This window comes from Hyaena hyaena, unplaced genomic scaffold (genome assembly GCF_003009895.1).
Source record: "Hyaena hyaena isolate Hyena2069 unplaced genomic scaffold, ASM300989v1 scaffold_216, whole genome shotgun sequence".
Classification (NCBI taxonomy): domain Eukaryota; kingdom Metazoa; phylum Chordata; class Mammalia; order Carnivora; family Hyaenidae; genus Hyaena; species Hyaena hyaena.
The window spans coordinates 1181217-1205142 of NW_024080848.1; the positions used below are offsets into that span (position 1 = coordinate 1181217).

The 23926-nt window shown below is 40.8% G+C and overlaps 1 protein-coding gene across 1 annotated transcript in view; it reads right to left on the reverse strand.

The window, feature by feature from the left end:
• The window catches only part of CMC1 (C-X9-C motif containing 1), a 107050-nt gene extending 106625 nt beyond the window's left edge, over positions 1-425 (reverse strand). Inside the window, exon 1 of the mRNA XM_039242705.1 lies at positions 221-425. Within this exon, the coding sequence (XP_039098636.1) occupies positions 221-239 (19 nt within the window). The 5' untranslated portion in view covers positions 240-425. The remainder of the gene's footprint in view (positions 1-220) is intronic.
• Positions 426-23926: the final 23501 nt, after the last annotated feature.

The window sequence follows — 23926 nt, forward strand, 5'->3', positions numbered from 1 at the left end:
CGGAGCCCCAAGGAGCGGGCAGATGACCTAAGACCGCAGGGAAGAAGCTGGGGCCGCCAGAAACCCTAAAGCAGCCAGCCGGGCGGGCGGGAGCAGCCGTCTGCGGAAGCGGTGCAACCTCAGCGCTCGGCACCTTTCCCAGGCCGGCCCCCAGCCGCAGGACCACAGTCAGATACCCGGGCCCAGACTCCTCTGCAACCCCCGCGTCCCGCCCCCGTACCTGCGGGGTCGAGCGCCATCTCCACAGGAGGAGAGGAAAGCGGCCCGCGGCCGCTCCCGGGCTGGGGGAGGGAAGGGGAGGAGCCTGGGCTGGGAGGCACGTGCGGCCGCCGAGAGCTTCCCTCCCGAGGAGGCGACGGAGGAGGAACGCGGTGCCCTTCGCGGAGCCAGGCAGGCCCCTTCCTTCTGATTTCCCTGGTCGCTACTTCCGCTGCCCATTGCGCCTGCGCCCTTCTGGCCCCACCCCCGAAGCCTGGAGCGGACTTTGCCGAGGGAATGACCGGGAAGGGGGCGTGGCCTTGTGTGCCCTGGGGGCGGCATGTCTCAGACGCGCGGAGCCTCGCTTGGGGCGGAGCGCTAAGCGCCCGCTTGCAGACCCGGGTCTGCGGAGCCCGGGGCCCAAGCTGTTGGCCTTTGAGAGTGCGCCTCCCGTGGCTACTAAGTTCACAGCCAAACCCGTCCCTCCACTCCCGTCTTCGGAGGAAGGAATGAATCATCCCGGGTGTTTTGTCTTCGTTAACGTTCATTCATTCATGAATGTCTGTTTCATGCCGGCCAGGTTCCAGCCACGGTTCTGAATGCGAGGGGGTAAATCACAAAGTAGAAATAAGGTCCCTATTTTCGAGAAGTATCATCGTGTTGACAGGGGAGTCAGATACAAGCAACATGCTGTTAAATGTCAAACGCCACACGTGCGAGATACGCACAGCTTGTTCTACAGAGGTGGTATATGGTTGGTGTAGTATCATTATTTGCCCCACAAATCAGCCCCCTGTGGCTCCCCTGGAGGAGAAAATAAAACGCTGGGCGCTAGGAAATATTATCCTTAGGGCGTACAGCCTGGTTTGGATGATGTTACAAATCCCGATTCTGCCAGTTAAAGCTGTATGTTTTCCAGAAAAAAATGAAGGAAGATGATAGCTATATTCCAGAAGAGCCCCAAGTACCCTCTTCTCAATAAAAGAAACTTTTGGTGGCAGTTATGCTCGTTCCCATTCACCAGCCCTCAGAAATACTTCCTTGTCACATCCACGTTTAGCTAGTTCAAGCCTCCAAAAGGTGAGGTGCCGCCCCGGGGACAGATGGGACAGATGTTGGAAAAAGAAGGAGCAGCTGCTTCTTCCCTGGCAGGGATTTAGAGCTTTCAAAATGATCCCCTCCCCACCGACCTGCGGTCCCTCCTCCCCTGCTGCTGCTTCAGCCTGGTCAGTTGGCAGAGAAAGCAGCCGCCAGTCGAGCCGGGCTGAGAAAGTGGGTCTCTACCCAGCAGGTCTTCCGTTTAAGGGCCTATTTGGGCATAACGGCCCTTATTACAGCTGTAGGTTGAGATGCCAAGGTGAAGAATTAATGTTTCACTCAGCCAGGCAGGAAAGCAGGTTTTCTTGTGTGTTTTATAAATGGGTTTTGAAACACACCAGATTCATTCTGATGCCCCTTTTCTTTTTCTGGAGATGGAGGATTTGGTTTAGAAAATAAATATTTCGGGGGCACCTGGGTGGCTCAGTAGGTTAAGCAGCCGATGTCAGCTCAGGTCATGATTTCAGCGTTCGTGGGTTCGAGCCCCGCGTCGGGCTCTGTGCTGACAGCTCAGAGCCTGGAGCCTGTTTCAGATTCTGTGTCTCCCTCTCTCTGACCCTCCCCTGTTCATGCTGTCTCTCTCTCTATCTCTCTCTCTCTCTCTCAGAAATAAATTTTTTAAAAAAAGAAAAATATTTTTAAGGAGATAAGGTGGGATATAAAGACGAAAGCCAGATATTCACACTTGGGTAATTAAACTAAACCCTCCTCTATATGCAAAACAATGTCAGGGAGAGCTTTGGCAGGAGGCCTAAGTACCTCTACCTGAATCCTGCATCACCACCTAGTAGCTTTGTGACCTGAATAAATTCCAACGTTTCTTTGGACTTTAGTTTCTACTTTGTAAAATTGTTGTCAGGAATAAATGTGTTATCATTTAACACTGTTTCAGTCCTTGAAAAACCACTGCTATGGTCTTTGCCATAACTGAGTATTGCTTGAACCATTATTTTTAATATTTTTATTTAAATTATCTCACTAAAAAAAAACTTAGATGGGCACTCCCTACTTTAACCTTACCATATGCAATAATATCTGTAAAATCATGGGTTTTGTGTGTCCCATGAAATGGACTGCTGGACATATCACACTATGAAAAGCACTAGCATCCGAACGCCTGGTACATGACGCCTGGTACATGAGGGGCACATGATGTGTACCCTTCTCGTGTCTCATATGAAATTAGATCATTTGGAGGCAAAGTCTCTATAAGGTACCTGGGAAAGATAAGTCATTTATTAAAAAATAAACCATAGAAATGTAACTGGTAATTTAAAACAAAAGAAATTCCTAAGATATCACATTTTTTAAAAAATGTTTTTTGATATTTCTTTATTTCTGAGAGAAAGAGAGATGGAGAAAGAGACCAAGTATGAGCCGGGGAGGGGCAGAAAAAGAGGAAGACACAGAACCCCAAGCAAGCTCCAGGCTCTGAGCTGTCAGCACAGAGCCCGATGCAGGGCTCTAACTCACAAACTGTAAATTCATGACCTGAGCTGAAGTTGGATGCTTAACTGACTGAGACAGCCAGGTGCCCCTAAGATACTACATTATTAATAGATAATTCTTTGAACAATAACTGAAATAGGAACTTAAAGGGAGGAGAGAACATTGTGCTAGAAATGAGGAAATCTGTATTAGCCAAACCTAATCTCTAGAGCTCGGACAACATCTGGTACCTAATGGCCGCACAGTAGGTTTTCACAAAGGACTGACTGCCAGAGTGGCTAGGAAGGACTTCAAAGATGAAGTAGAAATTATGGTTGGCCTTGAAAGATGGGTAGCATGAGTCAGCAGAATAGAATGCATGTCATACTAGGAGAAAAATAAGCAAAAGTGTCTGAGATCTGAGGTGTTCTTGAGGGACAAATGAGGGATGGTAAAGATAGTAGGTAAGAAATAAAAACATACATGGAAAAGCATGGGGGTAGGAAGCCCAGGGCTGTGTGACAGGCGTGTTGGAGAGCAATGCCTGACACCACTCACTGAGGATTTGGGAAGCTAGGATACTTACAAATGCAACTGAAAATGTTAGAGGAGCCTCGATTCTCAAAGCCTTAAACATTGGGCTGAAGAGTGTTTGAATTTATTACTGTCAGCAGTTAGGGGCTGTTGAAGGGAAACAAGGAGAAAGATGGCCTTTTATCAAAGTGATGTGTTTTAAAGATTTTGTGTAGGATAGATACAAGTGGTGAGGGAAGAGACAGGGAGTAAGCAGAACAGAAAGGAGCTATTGCAATAGTTCAGGCAGGATCTGAAAAAAGCATGAACTAGTAGGGGCGCCTGGGTGGCTTAGTCGGTTAAGCATCAGACTTTCGCTTAGGTCATGATCTCGCAGTTCGTGGGTTCGAGCCCCACATCGGGCTCTGTGCTGACTGCCAGCTCAGAGCCTGGAGCCTATTTCAGAGTCTGCGTCTCCCTCTCTCTCTGACCCTCCCCTGCTCACGCTGTCTCTCTCTCTCTCTCCTAGAAATAAAAAAATTAAAAAATTAAAAAGCATGAACTAGTGTATGTGGCCATGTAAAAGAAAGAATGGATGTGAATGAATGTAACTGGAAAAGTAGAATCCATGCTTCATAATTGACTTAGGAGACTAGAACAAGGCATGAAGAAGGATTGCTAGGCGATCCCGTTCCTTGGCAAATGTATACAGACAAATGAGAAAATCATGGCAATGCACCCATTCATGCCTCAAATGATCTGCTCTTGATCCTCATTACTGGGGAGCAATATTGAGATAGACATGTTAGGAGGAATTTCAATGACCCAAGGGAGTATTTGATCCATGGAAAAGCATGTGATAGCAGAGAAGGGAGGGGCTTAGTATATAGATGAAACATAAATACACACACACACACACACACACACACATTTCTTAGTCTAACGTCTAAGGAATTTGCCAGCACAAACAAATATCTTAATTGTTTATTGCCTCAATTCTGACTAGACCTAGCATAATGTTTTGCTCTATGTTGAAATCTATTAGTTATTTTTAAGGGTTAAGGTAACCAGCCCCTGCTTGCTTCCAACTCTGCCCAACATCAGAATTAAAGATTTCACCTATAGCTTTGCTCTGCCCTATCTTTGAACCAACGAGAATTACATTTGGGGGAATATTAGAAGCCCCATCCCTACCAGTACATGAAGTTTAAAATGGCTACCCAACTTCTTGGCTAGAAGATCATTATCCAAGAGTTCCTGATGGCCTTGTCTGCTTTCTGAGCCGCATGATTCAGGCCCCCATCCGCCCCCAGGGACTGCGCCTGCTCCTTTTTGAATGGGCGTAGGTCCAGATTGACACTTCTATTAGTTTGTTAGGACTGCCATTACAAAGAACCACAGAATGGGTGGCTTAAACCACATTTTCTCACATTTGGAGTCTACAAGTCCAAGTTCAAGGTTTCTATAAGTTTGATTTCTTCTGAGGCCTCTTTTCTTGGCTTACGGGTGGCTGTTTTCTCCCTGTCACTTTGCATAGTCTTCTGGGTGTGCGTTTCCGTGTCCAAATTTCCTTTTTTTAAAATAAGAAGACCAATCATACTGGATTAGGGCCTACCTTGATGACATCATTTTAACTTAATTCCCTCTTTAAAGAACAGATCTCCAAATACAGTCACATTCTCAGGTACTGGGCTCAGGACTTCAGCATATGAATTTTGGGGGACACAGTCTTGTTCTTTACAAGGGCCAGAACCGTTCCCAGAATCCCAAATCACTAGGCTAGAGCCCTGATGACTTGCCTAACTTTAACCTCTCCCTAGAGCAATATACTTTGTCCCTGGCCTCCCGGTGGCTGAATAGGTCCTGCTTTGCTATGGCTCCGTCCACCTCACCACTTCAGTCAGCTCCTCTATGTCCCCCATCGCCCACACCTAACTGATCACAACATCCACCTGGCTCTTTAACATATCTTTATTTCATCTGCCAACTGCACGGTTGTAACTCTTAGTCCAAGATCCTGCTGCTTTTGCAGAGATGTTTACAACAGTCTCCTAACTTGCTCTTTGTTCCTAGGCTGCTTCTCCTGCCATTCATTCTTTCTAACTCATTTCACCCACAGCAGCAAATGTGATCATAAAATTTCTTTTTTTTTTTTAAGTTTTTTTAATGCTTCTATTTATTTCTGAGAGAGAGAGAAAAAAAGAGAAAGAGAGAGAGAGCAGGGGAGGGGGGGTCAGAGAGAGAGGGAGGAAAGGGAGACACAGAATCTGAAACAGGCTCCAGGCTCTGATCTGGCTGTCAGCATAGAGCCCGACATGGGGCTCGAACTTACGAACCATGAGATCATGCCCTGAGCTGTTGAGTCGGACACTCAACCGACAGAGCCACCCAGGCGCACTGTGATCATAAAATTTCTTACATAAAATCCCTCAGTGGTTCCACATATAAATAAAATCCAAACCCTTTCCTTTAATAAAGTTCACGAAGCCTTTGATAGAATAGTTCCCCTCATTTACTACATTATCCTTTCATAATGAATCTGCTTGTACTGTGTATTTTCCACTGTATGGACCTAGAGTGATAGTTTATAAAGTATCTGTGGAGACTTTTCTGTGCACTAAGATTCTGTATTGAACATAGGAACTTAAAACTGATTTCAGAAAGAGTGTATTGTTGAGGTGCCTGAGTGGCTCAGTCAGTTAAGCATCTGTCTTTTGATTTCAGTTCAGGTCATGATCTCACAGTTGGTGAGATCAAGCCCCACATTGGGCTCTGCGTGACCAGTATAGAGCCTGCTTGGAATTTTCTCTCTCTGCTCCTCTTCTGCTTTTTCTCTCTCTCAAGATAAATAAATAAACTTAAAAAAATAAGTATGTAGTGGAAAGAGAGGGGCTTTCGAACTAAACAGAGCTAAATTCTAATTCCTCTTGCCTTCTTTGACTTAACTTTTTATTGAGATAAGATTTATATACAGAAATGGGACAAATCTTTGTGCAGCTGAATAAATTTTCATATATGTATGTTACCTTGACCAAACCTGTGTCAAGACCTAGAGCATTTCTAGTCATCCAGAAGGTTCCTTGACATCGCCTCCTAGAGAACACCCCCATAAAAATAACTATCTCCTGACTTCTATGAGAATTTATTAGTTTTGCCTGTTTTTGAACTTATGTAAACGTAAGAGTACAGTGTAGTCTACCATATCTGGCGTCTTTTGCTCAACTCAGTAGCTGTGAGACTCATTCATGCTGTTGAATGTATATCCATATCTGCTCTCGCACTTCTAATTTATATTTGGTAAATCATTTCTCTTTCTGAGCCTCAATGTCCTCAATCACACCATTCCTGCATAACTGATTTGAGCAGTAAAGAAAACCTGTAACAAACAGTGATGGTGGTTTTTAGCACATGGTAGGCCATTGCTAAATTCTAGCTATTGTTATTGTGATGGTTATCTTTTATTTTTAGACAACAGTTCTTTTGAACCATTGCACTATATTCAGGGGGGTTTTGATGTAATACTTCAGAGCTAGTTTGCCTACAAGGCTGAAATCTGGGTAACAATATGTTTAAATCAGTATTATGTGAACACCCTTCAAATGAACAAAGGAGATTTAACAGTGTGCCCTATCACTTATCAGGTGAGAAAAAGAAGTGTGAAAAAAAATCACCTCTCACCTCTGTGGAAGGCTTTTTGTGTTTATGTTTTGTTTTTACTGAGAATTGTTTTCTGTCTCCTTTAAGAAAGACCACATTTTTTTTTCCTAGGGTCACAGACTTTTATTCCTAAAAAATACTTAAAAAGATAATAAAGATAATGATAAGACTATAACATGACTTATATTGGATTTCTCTTACCTTGGTCTTGTGCAGATGCTATGATCCTTTGCAAAATTTCACACAGGAGCTGGCAAACTTGACAAACAAAAACAGTGTGCTTTTCAGTATTTCAGTACAGTGTGTCTGAAATAACAATGATATTCTGGTTAGATGGCCAACTGCACTGAAAACATCTCAAGGATCTTTTGCTTATATGGAGAAAATAAAGTTAGTGAAAAATTAACAACTCATGCCAGATGTTTCTGCACTGTTAATCTGTCAGAGGACAAACTTCCTGAATTCATTACTCCTCCCCCAAGACAGAAAACCTACTATGTGCAAGGCACAGTGCTGAGTCCTGGAATAAATAAATAATAGGAAGCCCTTGCCCTTAAGGAATTCAGAATACAGGGGAGTAAGACAAACACATGAACAAATAATTACAGTCCAACATGATAGAAGATGATGTGGGAACCCAGAGGGAGAAATTAATTTGACTTCCAGAAGATAAACATAAACATAAGCATTATGCTTATATTTGAAGTAACTTCTAAAAAATTATTATTCAATAAGAGAAAGACAAATGGAGGCCTAATTGACAGCATTTTGCTGTATAGAATAGGCATAGGTTAATCATTATGAACCATAAATATGGTTGAAATAGCTAGATTCGCCACTATTAGCTGGGGCCACATCGATAACATCCAAGGACATAAAAAATCAAATGTTGAGAATCACTATCAAGTTTCGATGCTTTCTCACTGGTACTATGCCCAGACAAAGCAATCCTATATCATTGATTCTGGTATATTGATCAATAGGACATGAAGCAAGCAGTAAGTCCAAATGAAAAGCTCCCAAAAGTTCAGTCCTTGATCTTCAGTAAAGAAGAGTACTTACACAGATCTATTTCATTAACTAAATTCTACATTATGGAGCCAGGATCCCAAGGTATGGAAGAAGGGCTTCCTATAGAAATGAGCTATTGCTGTTGTTAAGCCACATGACTGCTCTTTGAGGGGAGTGACGGTATCTTCTGCACCATTATAGCAGCTCTCACAGGACTTGGCATCTGGCAAGGTACATGTTTGTTACATAAGCTCCTGTTAATAGAGATAGGGGCACCATGTGAAACTAACATGGGTCACATGGCCCACTGATTATTACTTCTGATTATACACTTCTATCCTCCTCCCTGTCTCTAACCTCTACCTTAATTCAGGCTCCATTTTGCCATTTCTGATCTTTGGCTAAAGATAACTTTCAGGTTTTACATGCTTTAAGATGTATTTTCTGGTCAAGGCACCCCCTCACTTAGAACACAAGATACATATTTATGACACTGTCTGCATGGCATCTTGATCTTCTTTTGGACACTGCTTTTCCCCAAATTTATTATATTGGTCTCTACCAATGTCTTCATGTCCTTACATGACGTCTCTAACCATATTCATTTGTCCAAGAATGGATACATGACCTAGAACAGACGAATGAAGTTTTGCCTAGCAAATATCAGCTGTGGATCTAAATATACCAGCTTGTCTCCTGAGGCTGGAATTTTAAAATGCAAAATGTAGAAGCCATTAAGAGACGAGTTTTCTGCCATGTAGAGAAAGTGATTGCTAAGGAAAAAGGAAAGGTGATGCCTAACCAAAAAGGTACAGAGATTCAAGACTGAGAAAATCCATATAGAGTTTGAAACTCTGGTTGTAGCTGGTCTGAGATTCATCTATGTTCCTGCCTTTCTGGGTCTTGGATCTTTGAGCCACCGGAGACTTATAAGTAGGACGTCTTATACATGACTCCAAATCTTCTCAGCCCCCATTCTTGCATGTGACCACTAGTTCTTTGTAAGGCTTTAAATATTTTCACATATGCTGGTGGTACCTTGTACCTCTCACTTGCTTTTCTGACACAACTGCATGAAACACCCACCAGGATCCTGTGAGCAGTCACACATATACAACTCAGTAGTGTAGGGGAAGTTAATGCCTTGCAGTCATCTTGACCAATAGTGAATGGAATCCAATGGATAGATGTGTCCCACTTTTTATTCCCTGCTTCAGTTCTGAAGCACATTTTTAGAAACTGCTTATTTATTTTTGAGAGAAAGAGAGACACAGTGCAAGCTCGGGAGGGGCAGAGAGAGAGAGGGAGACACAGAACTGGAAGCAGGCTGCAGGCTCTGAGTTGTCAGCACAGAGCCCGACACGGGGCTCAAACCCATGAACCGTGAGATCATGACCTGAGCTAAAGTTGGACGTTTAACTAACTAAGCCACCCAGGTGCCCCATGGACCACATTTTATAAGACCCCCTCCAACAGTCTCATGGGATCTAGTCAGTACCAGTCATTTGTGCAATGAGACACTCATTAAAACATGCATGTATTACCTTTCCTTCCTCCCCCGCTTCACTCTTCCCCATTCCTCCCTCCTGTCCCTTGGGGTAATATTCAGACAACCCCCTCACACATTACCTAGGTGAAAAGAGCACATATTCAACTGCTTCTGACTTTTTGTTTAAACTGTTTCAAGTTGGTTCCTGCTCTTTGCTACTCAAAGACACGGTCCAAATTAATTCAAAGCCCTATAATGGTTCTCTTATTGCCCATAAAATACAATCATACAAGCAACAGAACTGGATGGGGAACATATATGGCAATATGATTCAGAATTTACATCCGTAACATCTCGGGTACTTCGTAAATGTTCTTCACCCTCTCCCAGTTGATAGCTAATCAAATTCTCCCTACGTATGCCACGTGCCATTGAGAATACATAAAAATACATACACACACAAAATCCTTCCATCCCCAGGATTACCCCAGCTCACTATTTGCTCTTTTACTGTTGTGAGCTGTGTCTAGGTACCACACTTCATCTCACTATTTATCGATTGTTGAAGTTTGAGGCTGTTTCTAATTTTTCTTTTAAAGTTAACACTGAAGTGAACAGTCTAAAAATAAAGCTTTCAGCTCTAGCTCTGTTTATTTCTAAAGGATACTTCCTAGAGGTGGAATTATTGTACTAATTACTGGGGATAAATTGGCAACTAAAGTCACTTCAAATATATTTGCTAAGTTGACACAAACAGGTATTTTGCTACAACTTACTAATTTTTATTAGTAGCAGTAAATAGTTTCCATGTTTAATAGCCTTATTGTCCTTCTATGAATTAATTATCCATATTCTTTCCCATTTTAAACTAAACCAGTGTCATTTTTCTTACTGATTTGTCGGTTGATTTTTAAATGAAGCCTTGTGGCATTTATTATTTATTTATTATAATTGTTTTCCTTTTATTTTTATGAAAAATACTTTGACATACTCACATATGTACTCAGGATTTTTTGGTTATTTATCCCATTATTTAATTCTTCGTGAGAGATAACCCATTCTATCTCCTATATTTTTTATTTCCTATTTCTTTAAATAAATAGATTGCTATTTTACAACTATTTCCTATTCTTCCTCTTTATTTTGTTATGGTGGGAAATAAATATCTATCTTTTTTCCTAAATAACTAACCAATTGTTCTGACACTGTTTCCTGAGAAGTTATTTACCGAATAACCTACCTTCTCCTTTTGAGTTTTTTCTGATCTTGGATCTACTTCTAGGCTGTTTGTCCTGTCTATTCCCCTGCCTAATTCTGTGACTGAGGCATAGTCTTTTCATTTTCAACTAATTATTACACTTTGGAGAAGTAAAGTGAAAGTACAAATGATGTTTCCCCTCTTCCAATTTCAGACCACATCTCAGCATACTTGAGCACTGAACTTAACTCAACTTAGCTCAAGACAACGTCTCTGGTTGATATGTGTGTCAGGACAGTGAGCAGTGTTCCCAGCAGTGTCCATCCTGGTTCTATGCCTTCTGGCTCCTAGTTTGGGAGCAGAAAGATGACAGATGGGCTGTGGGAGCCCATATCCCACTCCCCAAGTTCAACAAAAGAATGATTATTGACTTCCCATCCTTGTTGTATGTTTATATTTACTCCATACTATCCTGCGTTGTATGTTGGATTCTAGGGAAGCAGACTCTGAGGTGGAGATTAGCACAGAGGAGTTTGCTAGAAAGTGCTTTGGTGGTCAAGACTTTTGTGAGAGAAGAGAACGAAACAGGATTAGGTAGAAAAAGGAGATGAGCTGTGGTGTGGTCCTAACAAAGACTTGGCCAAGCTCTGAAGCTGGATGACCTACCTTTCTGACCTTGTCCTGAGTTGGAGCAAGGGGGCTGGGCTTCGATATTCCTGCATTGACCAATCAGTGGTAGAAGGCTGTCCTAGAAAGGGCCATGTCTTGAGTGAGGCATGTCTCCTTAGCGTGTGGCACTAATCATAATTACAATAACCATAATAATAATTAAAAATTAACATGAATTTGTGAGATGCATTCATTATTATATGTCCCTCTCTATATCATAAGCTCCAGGAAGTAAAGGACCATGTCTGTTTTTTAATCACTATTGTAGCCTTAGAGCATAGCAATTTTTTGTTAAGCACCTACTTAGAGTTAAGCACTCAGTAAATAATTTCTGAATAAATAAATAACCAGAGGAGGCAATATTATCTTCTTTGTCTATATTTTACAATAAAGAAAGTGAGACACAAAACATAGCTAATCAATGGTAGGGCTGGGTTATAATCCACATCTGTTTGGTTCCAGAGGCCATGCTCTTTCCACTTTGATAATGTCTTAGCTCAGGCTACCAAAACAAAATGACGCAGCCTGGGTGGCTTAGCCAAAAGAAACATATATCCTCACAGTTCTGAAGACTGGAAGTCCAAGAACAAGAGGCTATCAGGGTTGGTTACTGGTGAAATCTCTCTTCCTGGCTTGTGGAGACATCTTCTTTCTTTGCCCTCACATGGCCTCTTCTCTGGGCTCTCTCTTCTCTCTCTCTCTCTCTCTCTCTCACACACACACACACACACACACACAGATTGATGTCTCTGGTGTTTCTTCCACTTCTAAGGACAATAGTCCTATCAGACTAAGACCCACCTTTATGACCTCATTTAACCTTTACTACCTCCAATCACATTGGGGAATAGGGCTTAACATATGAATTGGGGGCAAACACAATTCTTCTGCCTTTTCTGCTTCTGTTACAAAAGTAATGCTGCCATTTGTGTCCAATTATGTAAGAAATAAGAGAAAAGCAGAAAAATATTGAAATGAAGGATATGAGAAACTTAAAAAACAGACAGTAGTGGGGCTCCCAGGTGGCTCTGTCAGTGAAACATCAGGTCATAATGTCATGAGCTCACACTGGCACTGAGGAGCCTGCTTGGGATTCTTTCTCCCTCTCTCTGCCCCTCCCCCACTCTCTCCTCTCTCAAAATAAATCAACTTAAAAAAAATAGACAGTAGTACTTCAATATTGGGGCTTTTGGGCCCTCCCCTAATAAGCCATTCCAAATTGCTGCCAGGCCATGAAGAAATTTCTTAACCACTGTATCAGATTCTGCCCCGTATTATCAGATTCTGCCCCATATTTTCTTTGGCTTTCAGCCAAATTTTTGGCTTTCAGCTTCTCTTCCTTGCGTTCTGCAACAGCTATGGTCTTCAGCCATTAATCTGGTTCATCCTCCATCTTTGGGCTAGTTTTCAACCTGAGAAGAACATAGGACCTTATCACTCCCTTGCTTAGTCTTGTTTCTTCCTGTGGCACAAAGGTTCCAAAACTTCATTGGACATCAGAATCACCTGGAAGGCTCTTTAAAATACAGATTGCTATCCTTCCAAACCCTCCTGCTCCAGCTTCTGATGCTGTAGAGATGGGGATAAACCTGAGAGTTTGCATTTCTAACCTGTTCACCAGTGATGCCAATGAAACTGAACCCGGGACTATCTTTTGAGAACCTCTGCCCTACAGAAAAGGCAAACCAAGGCTTTTGCCTCTATCTGGCCCCAGTTTGCGTATCCCTCTCCTTCTTATCCTTTTGTACCCCCTCCTTCTTTTCTTTTTATAGTTTATTTATTTTTGAGACAGAGAGAGATAGAACATGAGTGGGGGAGGGTCAGAGACAATCTAGCTGCCAGCATAGAGCCTTACGCGGGGCTCAAACCCACAAACCACGAGATCATGACCTGAGCCGAAGTCGGACACTTAACTGACAGAGCCACCCAGGCGCCCCTCTACCACCTCCTTCTAACTCCCATAGATCTTACTTTCTACCCAGGTGTTTTCACTTGTTTGGAACACTTCAGGCACTGTCATACCGCATGCCTTCATGGCTGGCAAAGCCTCTTTCTTACCCAGCACACATGCTCCTTCTCTGGACAGCCTTCCCTTCCTCTCTCAGAGTATTTTAATGATGATTCCACACCGTGTTCATATCTCTGTTTTATATTACTGCTTTCTTTATACTGTTTTCCAAGACTTTCTCCGTCACTATCGGTTTGGCTGCACAGGGGACATGTCTCACTTTTGTATTTCTGATGATTCACGCGGCATCTGCCAAGAATGGCTTAGCTGCTTGGTATGTGTTGAATTTGTGTTTAAGTTAATTCAGTTTAATTATTCATAAAAGGCTTAAGCCATTTATGAGATATATGGTAACTCAGACATCCTGTAAGTTTTCTTTCATTCTATTAGGATCTGAGACCCTCCAAGAGAGCATTTCAACTTCTTTCAGCCACCATGCATGGCTTTCCTTATTCATTAGATCTTACCTTGGATTTGTCTATGTAGCTGACCTCAATTCCAGGCTCTGCTCACCATGTTCTTGTCTGGCACCCTCTAGCACTCTCTTTGGCTTACACATTTACTTCTTGAGGTTCAGACTGGGTTCTCTAGCTCTCTGCTCACTGGGTTCTCTACCTCCTGCCATAATAGCACACTTGGCTTGATCCGATTTGGCTCAACAGGTTCCTGAATTTGCAATTGTATACAATCACTAGGCTAATGGCCCATAAACCTGCAGTCACTATAATCTGGAGAAAGGCTCCTAGTTGAACCTCCCTTTTTCCCTTTTCCCTAGTCCCCACCTGTCAACTCTCTTCCACTACCTGTGACTCATTATTCAACCATCCTTCAATTCATTCTTCTATTCATTCTTTGACTTGGGGCTTGGAGGTGATGAAGTGTATTGCATCATCTACTTTATTTCTACTTCAAACTACTTATGATCACACTCTGAAATTGTAAAAGCAGGTGGGGTGGGGGGAATGCTGAGCTGGAAAAAAAAAGAAATTAAAAAAAAGAATTCGTGGGGCACCTGGGTGGCTCAGGCGGTTGAGCATCCAACTTCAGCTCAGGTCACGATCTTGCAGTTCTTCGAGGCCCACATCAAACTCACTGCTGTCAGACTGTCAAAGCACAGCCTGCTTCAGATCCTCTGTCCCTTTCTCTCTGTCCCTCCCCCTTTATGGTCCCCCCAAAGTAAATAAATAATAAAAAAAACTTTGAATCACAACCCATCTGTGAAATATTGCTAATGACAGCCTCTTCAATTTATCATTAAGAGGGCAACATAAGCTGGATTTTCAGAAGATATGAATAACCCAACTCTTCATTAATTATACTGGAAGTATATAGTACTCCAATTATAAAAATTATCAACCATGAAAAATTTCATGTTTACTTTCAGGGTGAAATACACCTTCTCAGATTTGTAGATTATTTTTACTTGGTAGGCTGGGCTTTCATATAAATGATAATACATTTCTCATATAAGCTAATAGGTTAAAAACAAAAAAGAAGCAACTGTCAACTCCTGATAAACCAGATGCAAGAGATAATAGCTAAGCCACTGTGTCACATTTCAAACTAATAGTTTTAATTGTAGTCGAGCAAAATTAATTGACTTTGTAAAAAATTCCTTACTCTCAGAAATTATGGCGTTTCTCATTTATATAAGGAGTTTGATTTTATTTTTACTAGATGAAATTCCCTATAATATGTAATTTCAAATAATTACTCATAAGAATAGGTGATATATAGCTTGATAAATATTATTCTCTAGGGTTGAAATGTTTCTTTTTTTTATTTTTTTTCTTTTTCTTTTAAAATTTTTTTAAATGTTTTATTTATTTCTAAGAGAGAGAGAGAGAGAGAGAGACAGCGTGAGCAGGGGAGGGTCAGAGAGAGAGGGAGTCGAGTCACAGACTCTGAAACAGGCTCCAGGCTCTGAGCTGGCTGTCAGCACAGAGCCCGACGCGGGGCTCGAACCCACGAACCACGAGACGTGACCTAAGCGAAAGTCGGACGCTTAACCAACTAAGCCACCCAGGCGCCCCGTTTTTTAAATTTTTTAAATCTTTATTTATTTTTGAGAGAGAGAGAGAGAGAGTATGAGTGGGGAGGGGCAGAGAGAGAGGGAGCCACAGTATCTGAAGCAGGCTCCCGGCTCTGATCTGTCAGCACAGAGTTCATGACCTGAGCTGAAGTTGGACACTTAACCGACTGAGCCACCACAGCGTCCCTCGGTTGAAATGTTTCTAATTTTGATTCTTTGATCTCTTGGTTCCAAGAGTGGATCATTTTCTCAGTTCTAAAAGGTATAGAGGTATTTCTTTCTAGTACAAGGGGAATAAAACAGTCTTCAGATAACACCGAAAAAAAAAAAGGAAACATAATTCTTAATAACGTCCAAGTTGCAGTATTATCATCAATGTTAAATAAAGGAATAATTACAGAAATGCTAGCCAATGCGTGGCACACAGTTAGTGGTCAGAAAATGTTAGAGGCCCCCTAATAGCACCACAATCTGTGAATCCCAGAAATAACTTAGGTATCCATGGGCTTACTCACAGGAAGTACAAATGGTCATGAACAGTTCTATTTTCTCGTCAAGTAGAGTTTATCGTTCCTTGGAATGTTCTCGAGAAGAATGCTGGAGCACATGAAGTACCCAGTTAGACACATCTGGTGTTCTAGAAAGCTGTTCTAGAAATCCCAGGGTACTGGGATTTTCCACTATGCAAAACAGAATCATATTCAGCAAGAGGTTTATTGTCAAGAGTTGAGACAAATAGTAGGCGTCTGGGTGGTTTAACCCCTCAGGCGTCCGATTTCGGCTCAGTTTATGATCTCATGGTTCGGGAGTTCAAGCCCTGTGTCAGGCTCTGTGCTGACAGCTCAGAGCCTGGAGCCTGCTTCAGATTCTGTGTCTCCCTCCCTCTCTGCCCCTCCCCTGCTCATGCTCTGTCTCTCTCTGTCTCTGTGTGTGTGTGTGTGTGTCTCTCTCTGCCTCAGAAATAAAATAAACATTTTAAAAAATATTTAAAAAAAAGAATTGAGACAAGTAGGAAATCATTAAAATTGCTGCTTCTGCAAATGGATTTGAAAGCTGAATGTATTGGGATCTCTCCTCAGCGCTCATTTTCTGCCTTTCTGTGGCACCCCTCACCTCCATCTGTCCTTTTCAAAAGCCCTTCTCTCTGAACCAGATTGAAACTCTATTTACCAACTTCTCCCCATGACTTCCATCCTTTTATGCTTTCTGATTAATCCTCTTCCATTTTTATCTATTTAAAAATTTTTTAAATGTTTATTTTTTTGAGAGAGAGAGAGAGAGAGAAAGCTGGGGAGGGGCAGAGAGAGATGGAGACACAGAATTCCAAGCAGGCTCCAGGCTCTGAGCAGTCAGCAGAGAGTTCAGCGCGAGGCTCGAACTCACGAACCCTGAAGTTGGATGTTTAACTGACTGAGCCAGTCAGGTGCCCCAGCCCTCTTCCATTTTTAAATCCTTGACTTTTCCATTATGTTTGATCTTAAGATCTATGGCATTCTCTGTGGACTTTCTCTTAGAGAATTAATCCATTTTCAGAGATGCAACTGTTGCAGTTTATATGGAGGGTTTCCAAATAGTACTTGAGTTCTAATTTGTCCAGTGTTAGGTGTGCATCTTCAGCTCTCTACTGAATAATGCTGATGTCGTATCAATACCTCAAACTCGGCATATTAGAAAAGACTTACTTTCTGTCATTCATCTCTCTCTCAGTGTTCTCAGAACTCAGTCCATGCTTATCATTGCAATCATGTTTGAATCAGGTCTGCATTTCACTCCCTAAACCTACATCATGTTGTATAACCTTCCATAATACCATAGATCTTTCTTTCCTGACAGTTAACATCTTTGTTCAGACCCACATCTTTCCCTCCTGGACTATTTTTCTAGTTCCCCAGCTACTTCAGACCTGCAGACTTTCTTCTCTACAATTCACTCTGTGTACTTCAGGTAGATTTTGCCTTTTAACAACCCTCACTACCTCATCAAGGCATCGCTTACTGAAATTCCTTCGATGACACCAGATTTTTCACAGACTAATTTCCAAACTCCCAGGCCTCCCAGGCCCACGTCTGGCTTAACCTACTTTTATAATCCCACTCCTTCCTGGGGCACCTGGGTGGCTCAGTTGGTTAAGTGCCTAACTTTAGCTCAGGTCATGATCTCGTGGTTTGTGAGTTCAAACTCCACATTGGGCTCTGTGCTGACAGCTCAGGGCCTGGAGCCTGTTTCAGATTCTATGTCTCCCTTTCTCTCTGCTCCTCCCCTGCTCACTGTCTGTCTCTCTCTCTCTCAAAACTATGTAAACATTAAAAAAAATTTTTTTTTAAATCCCACTCCTTCCCACTTATCACAATCCCTCTGGGGCCCCATTTCATTCCATTTCATTCCATTTATAGGACATTTCAGATAACTCTTTAAAGAAAGGGTAAAATGGACCTAAAACCTTCCTGAGATACTTTATTTTCTGTCCAGAGCACCTCCTCATGATTATAGATCCCTACTTTAGAGACACAACTGCTTCCACAAATATAAATGGTACTAGGATTCTGGAAGGTGCTTCTAAAAAGCATTTTTTGTTATCCCCCTATAATCTAAACCTTGAGAACTGGCAGATTTCCTAAGTGTTCTCTTCATTCATACAAAGATCATAAAAGGAAATAGATCCTTCAATGTTTGTGTTTTTCATCACTTCAGAAATTTAAATTTTTTTAGTTTAAATTTATTTTTATCATTAAGTATTTTAAATAGACAATATAATAGGTACCCCTGTACCTATCATCAGATTTAATAGATGAGAAAGATTTTTAAAAAAAGGTCATATTTACTGTAGGTCACTTTAAAAGATGTGCTTTATTTTTAGTCCATTTTACTAACGAATGATTTGCTCACTGAGAACTATTATTAATTAGATACGATGATTTTAACCTATTGATTAAGAAGCAAATAAACTTGCATTCACTTATTTAGCAGTGTCTAAGAGAATAACAAGATTCAATGAATCCTATGACCCAAGCTTCCTATTCACCTGAAGCTTTATACATTAATAATGTGTCAGTGACTCAGAAGATACTAAAAAATATTGAGATTTGTGTAATATTTGTGTTAGATTATTGTCTATGACTTGATGGGAAAAAGAGCTGTCTAGGAAAGAACAAGTCAGTACACGTTCTTTTATTAGACCCAGAACTGAGTAGCCAGTGAATTTTCCATCTTAGCTGCCAAGAAACTTGCAGTTTTTAATTGCTAAGCTTCATAAATTACCTCATCCCAGGTCTCTGTGCAGCTGTTATTCTCCTTCTTTTTAACAGGTTTTGTGCTTTTCATTCTTACCTGTCTTTCTTATATGTTTTAAAGATGACTATAATTATTTATTGAACATGTGGGGGTTTAAAAAAACACAGGAACACGCTAATGTGACATATTGATGAAAACCATCAGGTAATTCCAAGATACAGTTTTCCATGGCAAATTATTCAAATTTCTTAAGATATGACATTAACAGTTACTTGTTTTAAATGGGAACAATGAAACCTAATTTTTGTACGAAATCCACAGTAATCTAAAGGCCACCTGGGTGGCTCAGTTGGTTGGGTGTTAGACTGTTGATTTTTGGCTCAAGACATGATCCCAAGGTCATGGAAGCAAGCCCCACTGAGCATGAAGGCTGCTTAAGATTCTCTCTCTCTCTCTCTCTCTCTCTCTCTCTCTCTCTCACTCCCCCCCCCCGCTCCTCTCTTTTGCTTGTGTGTGTGCTCACTTTCAAATAAAACAAATGAACAAACACACAAATAAGTAAAAGCTTCAAGTTCATTTTAGTGTTTACGTTCTATTTAACATCAGACTTCTTACCAGAGCAGTTAGATGGTAAACAAAGAGCTCATAAAGATTTGTCAACTTTTCTCAACATTTTGATAAGATTGTCAAGGCTCCAATTCAAATGATCAAAAAAAAAAAAAGGAAAAAGAAATAAGATACCTAATTAATTTACAAATGGAGAACCATGTTGCCTACTAACCTATCTCATTCTACAAGTGAGGCATCTCAGTCTCTGTTCACAGCCCGTTTGTAAGTTTGGCATCTGAATTCTCTAAAGGAAAACAGTGGTAAGAAGTGTCAGGGCTTCGAAGTTGAGGGATAAGTAGATCTTCAGTGACTTGCCAGACGGAAAGTGAATCCATGCCAAAGTCCAACCTAGAGCCCAGATTTCCCAACAGGCATTTCTAGCAACATTACAGCTGGCTTGTGTTAATGTTTCACATTGAGAAAGTTTTCCTTGTTTTTGAGTAATAGCATAACCTGATAGTTGACAAAAATAACCACGTTGAAGGTCAAGATTTATTTGAATTTGTGAATTCTCTCATGTCTATGCCCACTATGTCTATTGAAAATCTATGCCTACTATTGAATTACCATAGGCTAGGCATTTGACATAGGTATTGATCGTGCATTGGTAAATGAAACAGTGCTCATGGACCTCAAGATGTGATGTCTACAAGTAATTATTAATCATTATAATAAAGTTGAGAAGTGGGTGGGACTTTATGGAGATTGGGCCATATGTGCATACGAGGGATGCCTAATCCAGCCACGGTTGGACTGAATGTCTGAAGTCCAGAAAGTCTTCTTAGAGGAACTGACATTTAGAATGTGAGATCAGGGACATCTGCATGGCTCAGTAGGTTAAAGTCCAACTTTGGCTCAGGTCATGATCTCACAGCTCATGAGTTCTAGCTCCACATAGGGCTCTGCTGACAGCTCAGAGCCTGGAGGCTGCTTTGGATTTTGTGGCTCCCTCTCTCTCTCTGCCTCTCCCCTGCTTGCACTCTGTGTGTGTGAAAAGTAAATAAACATTTAAAAAATTAGAATGTGAGATCAATAGGAGTATTCAGGCTATAAAACAGGAGTGGGAAGAGAAATATGTTTCAGACTGAGGAAAGGATATGCAAAAACTCTGAAGGAAAGAAGTCTTGATAGGTTTTACAAACCTAAGGAAGTTCAGTCTGGCTGATGCCTAAGAGCAACTATAAGACGTGATGTTGTAGATACAGGCCCCTTCACCTTACAGGTAATGGTAATGGGGTTAGCAATCATTCTATGAGCAAGGAGAAGACAAAGGTTAAACAATGAAGTGATATGAGATTACATTTTAGAACAAAAGACTTTAAACAGGATAGGCTCATTCACTGAGGCTTAAGAGGTCCCAGGCATGAAAGGTTTTAAATAATCAACATATGGGGCACCTGGGTGGCTCAGTCGGTTAAGCATCCAACATCAGCTCAGGTCATGATCTGACAGTACGTGGGTTTGAGCCCAGTGTCAGGCTCTGTGCTGACAGCTCAGAGCCTGGAGCCTGCTCTGGATTCTGTGTTTGTCTATCTCTACCCCTACTCCCCCACTCACACTCCGTCTCTCAAAAATAAATAAACATTAAAAAATTTAAAAATAATAATCAATGTTCAGGTCCTACACTTCCTTTTATAATTTTTCTTAAAGACATTCTCCTTGGGAAAGCACACACTTGCAGTGAAGGCATCATAAAACAGTTCTTTTCCCTCATGTGGCTCACAACTGTCCTTCCTCTTTACAGAAAGGAGACCTATCACTCACCCATTCTGAATCATTCTGGTGGGTTATTCAGGAGCTCCAAATAAGTACACTAATTGCAATACTACTATTGGTGAAGTCTTCATTTCTCAAGACATAGTAAATCTGCTTGTAGATTTGAGATTTCCCCTTGTTTAAAAATAGTTTTATTACGTGCAAATCATGAAACCAGAGACAAATTGTTAGAATGTTTTGAAGTTTAGGCAGATAGCAGGGCAGAGATGCAAGAGTAATGCTAGCATTACTTTGTCCCTTTTGGAGTGCTTGGGTGGCTCAGTCTGTAAAGCGGCCAACTTTGACTCAGGTCATGATCTCGCAGTCTGTGAGTTCGAGCCCTGCCTCAGGCTCTGTGCTGACAGTTCAGAACCTGGAGCCTGGTTTGGATTCTGTGTGTGTTTCTCTCTCTGCCTCTCCCCTGGTCGCACCCTGTCTGTCTGTCTGTCTCTCTCTCTCAAAAATAAGTAAACATTAAAAAAATAAAAAGATTAAAAAGTAGTCCAGTTTTCTTTCTTTTGCATGATGTTGTCCAGTTTTCCTAACACCATTTGTTGAAGGGACTGTCTTTTTCCCATTGGATATTCTTTCCTGCTTCATTGAAGATGAACTGATCATATAGATGTGGGTTCATTTCTGGGTTTTCTATTCTGTTCCATTCACCTATGTGTTTATTTTTGTGCCAGCACCATACTGTTTTGATTACTACAGGTCTTATGTTAAGTGCATAAACACTTATAATTGTTATATCTTGCTGGATTGTCCCCTTTATTATGATATAGTGTCCTTCTTTGTATCTTGTTACAGTCTTTGTTTTAAAATCTATTCAGTCTGATAGAAGTATTGCTATTCTGGCTTTCTTTTGACATCAATCTGCAGATGTCTTTACTTGTAAAATGGGCCTCTTGTAGGTAACATACAGATGGGTCTTATTTCCAAATCCATTCTGTCACCCTATGTTTTTTGATCTACATTCCAAGTAATTATGCATGTATTGTCATTTTATTACTTGTTTTGTGGTTGTTTCTAAAGATTTTCTCTAATCCTTTCTTATCTTTCTCTCTTTCATGTTTTGCTGATTTTCTTTGTGATATATTTGGATTTCTTTCTCTTTACTCTTTACATATTCATTAGTGTTTTTGATGTATGGTTACCATTAGGTTTGTATATAACATCTGCATATAGCAGTCTATATTAAGTTGATGGTCATTTAATTTGAACCCAATCTTTCTCCTGTTCTCCCCACATTTTAGTTATATGTTATTATATTTTATATCCTGTTTTTGAGAGGTGCATGGCTGATTTTTTTACAGAAATATTCATTTATACTGCTTTTGGGTTTGCTATTCTAAACTGTTAATTTTTGGTCCTTTTTGCCCCTCAGAGTCTCCTTTAATATTTCTTGCAGATTGGTTCAGTTGCCATGAACTCCACTGGAGTTGCCTGCAGATTTTTCTCATTCAGCACTTTGAATATGTCATGAATATATCATGGCACTCCCTTCTGGCTTGGGAAGTTTCTGTTGAAAAGTCTCCTGCTAGCCTTGTGGGTTTTCCCTTGTAAGTTAATGACTTCTTTTCTTTTTCTGTTTTTAAACTTCTTTTCCGTATCACTATATTTTGCAAATTTAATTACATTATGTCATAGTGTTGGCCCACTTTTTTAAAAACTTGATTTCAGGAGTAGAATTTAGTGATTCATCACTTACATGTAACACCCAGTGCTCATTGCAACAAGTGCCCTCTTTAATGCCCATCACCATTAGCCCATCCCCCCACCCACCTTCCCTCTAGCTACCTTCAGTTTGTGGTCTATATTTAAGAGTCTCTTATGGTTTGGCTCCCTCTCTGTTTTTATCTTATTTTATTTTTCCCTCCCTTCCCCTATGATCATGTGTTTTGTTTCTTAAATTCCACATATGAATGAAGTCATATGGTATTTATCTTCCTCTGACTGACTTATTTCGCTTAGCATAATATATTCTGGTTCCATCATGTCATTGCAAATGATCAGATTTCATTCCTTTTTATGACTAATATTCCACTATATATATACACATATGTATATATGCTGCATCTTCTATATCCATTTATCAGTCAATGGACATCTGGGCTCTTTCCATAATTTGGCTGTTATTGGTAGTGCTGCTTTAAATATTGGGATGCATGTGCTCTTTCAAATCTGTATTTTTGTATCCTTTTGGATAAATACCTAGTAGTGCAATTGCTGAGTCATAAAGTAGTTCTATTTGGTGTGCTTTTGTTCATTCTGTTTGAGATTCTCTGTGTCTCCTGGATCTGAATATCTGTTTTATTCTCTGGATTTAGGGAAGTTTTTAGCTATTGTTCCTTCAAATAAGTTTCTGACCACCCTCTTCTCTCACTTATTATTCTGGGATACTATAATATGAATATTATTACATTTCATGGAGTCAGTGAGTTCCCTAAATTTATTACCAGTTTGTATAATTTTTTTCTCTCTTTTTCATTCAGCTTGATTACTTTTCATTACTCTGTCTTCCAGGTCACTAATTTGTTCTTGTGCTTCTTCCATCCTGCTGCTCATTCCATCAAGTGTGTTTCTCATTTCATTTATTGTGCCCTTTATCTCTCTTATGTTATTCTTTATCTCTCTGTTAATGGTGTCATCATATCTTCCAATCTTTTCTCAAGTCCAGTGAATATCCTTATGATTATTACTTTAAAGTCTCCATTAAAATCTATTTTGCTTTGATCTCTAGCTGTGGCCTTGTGCCGTTCTTGCATGTGGGATAAATTTCTCTGTCTCCTCATTTTGTCGGCTTCTCTGTATCTGTATCTGTGTGTTAAGAAAGCCATCCATGTCTTCTGCTCTTGAGAGCAGTGACTTTCTGAAAAGGATGTCCTGGAGTGCCCCGCAATGTAGTCTCCCCCGTTCACCAGAACCTGGCACTTCAGGAGAGTATCCCATATGTGTTGCTCATGTCTTGCTGTTGTGTCTGAATCACCTTTCCTTTCGGTTCACTTATCTGCACTGCCTCTCTGCCTATTG